At 36.2% G+C, this 7,626-nt stretch overlaps 1 protein-coding gene across 2 annotated transcripts; it reads right to left on the reverse strand.

The window, feature by feature from the left end:
- Positions 1–5,654: 5,654 nt before the first annotated feature.
- On the reverse strand, positions 5,655–7,037 carry Smp_009690.1 (60S acidic ribosomal protein P0, putative; the record flags this gene model as incomplete). 2 transcript variants are annotated; one of them, XM_018792690.1, is made up of 3 exons in its annotated part: positions 5,655–5,848; positions 6,194–6,412; positions 6,444–7,037. In XM_018792690.1, the coding sequence occupies 3 exons, from the start codon at positions 7,014–7,016 to the stop codon at positions 5,684–5,686; spliced, it is 957 nt and encodes a 318-aa protein (XP_018644124.1). In that variant the 3' UTR covers positions 5,655–5,683. The 2 variants fall into 2 exon arrangements, with proteins under 2 accessions (XP_018644124.1, XP_018644125.1); XM_018792691.1 differs by lacking the exon at positions 5,655–5,848 and having other exon boundaries at positions 5,880–6,412; positions 6,444–7,016.
- Between the last annotated feature and the right edge of the window lie 589 nt (positions 7,038–7,626).

Below are 7,626 nucleotides of genomic sequence, written 5' to 3' on the forward strand. Positions count from 1 at the left end.
TAGAAATAATGTACCGAATGACTATATACAACATATATTCATTAAGCTAATAATAATACACAACGTATTGATTTGTTATGACCAAATACCATCATTAAGAACGATGTAGTGTGTACGGGTGTAGGTGACTACATAGAAATGCTATTATGGTGGAAAATGAGTGATTAAAACTTATTGTAATTAAGTTAATTTTTTTCTCAATTTGTTGCTTAACTACTCACATTATTTTAGTTTGCTGGTTTCCAACTACTTGCTGTGAAAGTGCTGAACGAATAATAATCATCTCAGCAGTTTGTAAACTTGTTTTTACTTTGAATGTGACATCTAATAAACACCGAAATCAGCTGAAAATCGACCAACCGTTTCGTTAGTAATTAAGATATTTCAGTCTTCTGTGCTTTTAAGTCAACTTCAGACGGAACTAAGTTCTGTAGATCTACTATGTTGTTATTTTGAGAAACATACGCAATATGAATAGTTCTTTTACTTATTTACGTATACGATTTTTTTCCACACATGAACAATATAAAACAGTCCTAAGTTGATTATACAGAAGTGTTTCGTTGCTATCTGAAGTTAATGAATATAGACTTATAACTCCTGCTGCTAATTTTCAAGATTGGTGAACGTTTGACGGTATAATAACTCCTTAAATAGATGTTTCCTTGTTGTATCATACCACCAGATACACGCGCAGTCCAGGAGCTAGGTTTAACCGTCCTTAGTTGTATACATGGCATATCTTGGTACCTATTACTCTAAAGAATAAAATCTACGTATTACTAAGTAATGGCCAACTTTTAACTAATGAATATAAATTACTACTACTATCACTGTTAGTTGTTATTGAACATCAACCAGAGCTGGTTTTCCTTACCTTTACAAAAGCATCTGAAAGTTAATTTTTAGTAGGCTAGCGTAAAAAAACGACCCTGAAACATGGATATACTTACTTTATGATCCCGATCCCCACTGATTTTATAACAGTTGGTAAGATAAATGAATTGTCACCATCCTGGTTAAATTAATTGTTAGGTAAATTCCTTCAGGAGAATCTAGCTATACCTAATTTCACTGAATAGTAATCTTAAGATCATGGCGTCGTCCATCTCATTACGCGCATAAATTTAAATATGAATGGTGGTGAAAATTATAGAAAACTAAACAGAGGATACGTTGAGAACTTAAAGGTTATTAGTTTGACTACTGAGAAACTCCTGCTTTGTACAGTTTTATACTGACTCGATAGTTGTAAATAACAGTGACAACTAGGTGAAATTTCAAAACAATCTCCGTAATCAGTGAAAAGTATTCAACTTAATAGGCAGTGCTGTGTACTAATCTATTAGTAAATGATAAAACTGCTCATCCTTATTAATAAATAAGACTTTAAACGTCTTAAACCACCTAATATCAGTTGAATTATCATGTCTATTACCCGTAGTGTAGTCTAACGTAGCTCGAGGTTATTATCTAACCTTTAATGAATCAACTTGAAGACAACAGTATTAAGAGAGCTCTTATATCATAAAAAGGAACAAAATTGTTGAGTACTAGAGCCATATCAATAAGAGCCGAGATTAATTAAGTGGGGAAACCATTCAACGCCTTACGTTTTACCGATGAAGTTCAGCCTTGACATTTCATAAAAAAAGTTATATTGCTGAATCCTCACGTTTCCTAATTAATACTTTCCTGATGAGAAAACCATACAGAAGTCTTTATATTTAATAAGATCAACATTCAAATGCTTTTTATTAATGGTCAAATTCAACGGCGATTAGGCAATTTTTAAATTTACTATCATTAAGAGATGCCAGAAATTTATCGGAACTTAGTTTTATCGTTTACACCACCTTTTTAAAACGATAAGATAAATTGCACTACGTTTTATCCCGGAAAATATCATAACCTTATTATATCTGGACGCGGTGTTCTCATTGCTGATTCTCCTATGCGATCGTGAATTTGCAATTTTATGTAGTTCTCAAACTTATTTTCCAGATATTACCGTGCTGAGTCTAGAAGACTACGAATAAATTCTCGGTAGCTATCTTTGACTACTCATTAGTAGAGTGAGATTTTCAAATAAAAATGAGGAAATTACCAGCAACATAATGTAATGGATTATCTATCAATTCAGAATATTCACCTTGGTTGATCGGACTTTTATCTTCATGGCATTTATATATTTCTCTTTGATTTTGGAATATGTGGCACAATAGATTGCACACATCGCTGTACAGTACAGTAATGCTAAATAATACCTAAAACAGCTTTGAATCCGCAAATAATTATAGTCTATAAATTCGCTTGAAAAGTTTGGGATTTCATTATAATACCTTTGTATTGCTTCTGGAATGTGAAGGGAATCTAACATGAAGATGATATATAAGTTTTGTAATGAATGTTTTGTTACCTTCCATAATTCTGGAATCCAAGTGGACCGAAACTCTATCTTGGTTGTATCAGCCTTTCACTCTCATCCTCTGAATTCACACTAACTTATGTTGTGGCATCGTGAATTCGATTCACAATAGAAACACTTATAAAGGGAAAAAAATTTTCGTTTCTTGGAAAAATCTCATCTTCGATTCCGTTAACACTGTAAAAACTACCGTCTATTGTCTTGTTTTCACTGTTTTAGATTTGATTTTGATAAGACATTTTGACTACGTGGCAGGATTAGCAATCGCTTTTGAATCGATGTATCAGGTCGAATGGTTGAATCCATCGATCTGTAGTTTCAGAAAATAAAATTGTGATATCACTCTAACAAAAATCAAACAAGATCTATAAAAGACGCTTTGCACAGTGAGTTACATTTTCCAACTCAAAATACATTTAAGGGAATGAGATTTTATCGCCAACTTTTCTATTACAGACAAAAAAGGTACTGTGTACTAGTTCGGAACCTTTAGTTCTGTCCAATAACGAACTGGATGTCTTAACCGCATTAGTAACAAATTTTATGAATACATTGAATGTAATTTCCAAAAAGTATTACTTTGCAAAATACTAAATTGTTAGAACATGAACACCAAAAACGTTGACCAAATGCCATTATATAGCATAAAAGGAAAACAAAGGATACATTAGGATGTTGCAGCAAAAAGTATTTGGAACTCGAATTTCTAAAAAAAATCGAGTGAGACAGAGTAAGATCGCAAGACAATCACTGCCGACAGGAATTTTGAATTATGTGTTCTGTACTTGAGCTATTCCATCGTTTAATCCTTGAAATTCATTCAAAGTTGGCATTTTCGAATTATATATATGTAGAAATGACCTATAGTATTCTCAATAAGTAATACATGATGAGTTTTTACACACAGACGTTCACCATTAAGTGATATGTTCAGTTTCGGTAACCTACATATCATAGGGAAATGAAGAGACATTATCTGGATAATAGTCGTCGAAAAGTCTTCTACAAAACAGATAAATAAAGGTAAAAAAATATTTCTCGTTATACTCCAATTAGTAAAAAGCTGTCTTTCTAACGTCAGAGGTATCGCTAGAATAGTTCTAAATACGAAACTGAAAAGTAGTAACAAAATAGTATGCATTTGAGCTACTTTGCAACAATGTGATGTCCGTTCGAACTTACTGTTCGTGAAATATTCTATAAATATCCCTCAGGATGTTAGTTCATGAGCAAGAATTAGCTTCCTGACAGATGATTCTGGATTAAAGTCCCGTCATATGGATCGAAAGCAGGCTTGGCGTCAGAAAATATATTTGTTAGGTTGTAGTACATGAGAATGTCCAAGCATCTGGAAATCTAGTGAGACCTAAAGGGGATTCAAGAATGCGCTTTTCAGTAACGTAAAAACGGTCTATTTACTAAACGTATATAGGCGGAATCATTTGTCCACAACCTATACCGGCAGTCCTAGCAGGTGAGCGTTGTGTCACAATAGGGACACACTCGACCCCACATACTTTGTAGTGAGTTGTCCAGTTCCCTCACTGGAATCATGCCTTCATTTTAAAAAAAGTCTGACTAGGTTGCAAGGTAGAAACAACTTATAAGGATTTTCGGATTACTAGTGTTTTATCTGACTAATGATTCTTTGCAAAGATGACAGTAGGTCAACACCATACTCGGATTATTTACCCTGACCAAGTCAGATTTCAATAAATTAGACGGAGTGGGATCAGACCGTTAAAACTTAAGCCACAACTAAAATTTACAGCATGACAGAACTTAACTGCAATGACATGTGTAATTAGTTTACTGACTTATATGGTTACTTCTTCCTCATGGTATCCGTTTCTAAACTGAATGTGTACAGATCTTTTGTAGGCGACCAGCTAAAAACACTTGTCTTTCTTCACAACCATTAGGCGTAACCATTCTTCAACAACTAAAAATAAAGGTACCACAGTATAGATGTACAATATAAGAAAATGCATAGCTTAAATTTTAGCGGACCGATAGGGATATTGTGGTGTTAACGTTTGTTTACTTGCTGCCAGTAGATTAGATAAAGTAACTCCAACCGACCTATGATAAGATAAGCATGGTAAACGGTTAGTTGTGAACAACGTGGGAAGACATATCGACCCCAGTCCAAACCATTATATCACGTCAGGAAGACATGAGTAACAATTATGACGCAAATTATATGTGCATCAGATACTAGAAAGATACTCCAACAATATTCCTAGCCCTACAAACATAAATGGCGCAGCTACTTGGTGCTTAGAGTTCACCTGCCCAAGAATGCGAATTACTGGCCCCAGTGACGATGCAGGAAGAGGATCTAGTCAGTACAAAATGTCCCTTCTAAGCAGTCCTGGTGGAAAATGGGATGATACAATCGAGTAACACATCAACTGCTAACCCTGGTTAGATCACGTTCCTATACGAGCGAACTTATCCCTGTTTGCAGCCAAGTAGGGATTTTGTGAGCGTAGACTAGAACAGAAAAAAATCCGTCGACCCTTGCTAGGTCAAATGAGTTTAGCTCGAAGCTGGACGGCGGAAGACTGGGGACTTTGATTCAAACACTTGGAGCAGCACTAGTAATAACCACGATATTTAGAACCCGGGTAAGTGAACGAAGCTTCTAATACTGATAGACGTATCCCTATTAATCGAATTCTAGCTTTGCCAACGGTCAGTCTGGAAACAAACAGGGTTGGGTTGTATAAACTGGGTGCATAAGTGGACAGCCAATTCTGTTAGCACTCACCATGACTTTTGAAAAATGAACACTAGCATACTACGTAATGTAGTCCACTTCCAGTGAATTTCCTTACCACGTCCTGTTTGTGATTCAAAAATGCTTGAAATCACGACAACCTGCGAACTCACTACATTCACCTATCTAACACCACCAAATCACATTTCTGATCAATGCGATAAACCTTCCACTGCACAACACTATCAGAAATCAGTTGAAAGACTACTACGAACTCTTAAAGCATTTTTAGAGCGTCACCAATACGCTTTTTAGAGCAGTTATAAAAACTATATAAGCCTATATCACTTCTTTTTGAAACCAATGACATGAATTGAGAACGCTTACTAACTTGATTTTAGGTCACAGGTGTACGCAACACGAATCGCAATGCCTGAATCTAGCAAACACAGTATAAATCTGCGAAGAAGCCCTGGCAACCGTCAAGAATAGCAATCAAAAGGCTTGTAACCAGTTAACTATTTATTTATTGTTCAATCAAATAAACCGAATCCCATGTCATCGTCACTTTCTTCAGAAGGCACTTCAACAGGTGCAGCCTTTTCCTCTGCCTTGGTTGTAGTAGTTGGAGCCGGTGCGGCGGCAACCGTTGTAGTGACTGTAGCATATTTAGAAGGATCTGCTAGGAACTCTTTAATCTGTAACGGAACAAGAAACGTTTACTTTTCAAAAACAAGATAAAACGAGTTAGCAACTTCAAAACGAGACTAGATTACTTGTCTACAAACCATTGTTTGGCTTGGTACTATGCATGACATTATAACAACCAACCTTAAAACTGCGTCTTACTCGAAAATTGAGTAAGTGAATAACTGCCTGCTTATTTATAAGCGAATATAGGTCAGGATATTACTATGACATTTTGCATTCAGCGATGCCGTATAACTTTACAGTAGAGCTTGCAAGCTGAACGTTCAAAATTTCTCAATTGAAGTTCACCGTCGTAAACGCGAGTACAGCCTTTGCAAAATCATAAAACTAACCTGTTCGGCCTCTTTGAACGAGTAATCGGTCATTAGAGACAAAGCCAACAAGTTTTTGAAGCCGTTTGCGAGCACATGTGGGATGCTAGCAAGTGTTGTATAGTCCAAAGCCAAGCTTAAACAAGCAATATTCTGGACGATAGCAGCAAATTTTTCGGAAATCATTTCGGGGGTTATATCTAGTACAGCAGGATCATACACGCAACCTTGTTCAAACACCTTAACACATTAGAAGGATCACAAAAATTACCTGTTTGATGACTAAACCATAAGTGAATGGATGAATTTTCAACATTCCAAGTAGTGTAGCTTCGCTCATCCCGACTTTTTCATCTTTGCGCACCAGATGGACGTCATTAATAATTTCAATTGCTCCCCTAGCAATTTTTGTCGGTATGCTAAGAGCTTGGAAAAAAGCTGTCTTCTCTGGACCTAGACCAGTGTTTTGCGCTGGCACGATGACATCACATGGAGCGACTGCACCGGCTTTAGCTGGTGCCTCGACACGGTTTTTCAAAATTTTTTCACGAATATCTGTAAGGTCGCCATTAGTGAAGACAAATCCAACGTTTTCCTTAATATGCGGCAAAAGTTTCTCCAAAGTAGTATCATGGCCCATTTGTTTTTGAATGACCTTCCTTATTAGTGTATTTTTCCCCAACACCAGCTCTGCACTTCCTCGAAGCGCCATTCTGATTTGTTGCATTTGCTTAGAACGAACATTGTCTACATTGACGATAAAACACTTGTCGAACTCTGACAAGTGTTTCTCAAGTTTTTTAAAGTAACCAGCTTTCCACTCAGACCTCGACTGACGAACCATCTCCACGCTCAATTACTGTAAACTACCGCCAATCAGAACCGATTTAAAGAAATATTACCCTTGGTGTCCAATGTTTCAAACTTATTCAAACAATCCGAAAATACTAATCATAAATAAATAATTTGAGTATTAGCTTGAAATCTTGGTTTTGACCATTTATGAGGTAAAAGAAATGAACCATCAAGCAGATATTCGATTTGGAATTCCTTTCTATCTTTGATGCCCATTCAGTAGATTATCAACCTTACGTCTATCTGTGAAGTCTTTCGAATAGTTAAGATCTCAGTTCTTGTTGCCAGTGTTAATGCAAGCCGTCGATATGTTCAGGAACACCCTACTTCGAGATTTTATTAACTTAAATGAAATACTGACCAAGGGCTCCCTCAACTGTTTAAGATCTCACTATTTAGCAAGGAAAGTATTAGGTATACCCCAAATCTATGGGAATTTCGTTGTCTCTTTCCCTTGTATCGTTGCTAGCATTTTCTAATTTTCTCACATTAGGAATATTTGGAGTTGGTGATGTTTCCAGTGCTTCCAAACGCTTCAGTGTCGTTCCGACGTTATTCAATCGATGATTTCACTAAAACACGACAGGTAACGGACTTTT

Source organism: Schistosoma mansoni (genome assembly GCF_000237925.1).
Source record: "Schistosoma mansoni, WGS project CABG00000000 data, supercontig 0187, strain Puerto Rico, whole genome shotgun sequence".
Classification (NCBI taxonomy): Eukaryota; Metazoa; Platyhelminthes; class Trematoda; order Strigeidida; family Schistosomatidae; genus Schistosoma; species Schistosoma mansoni.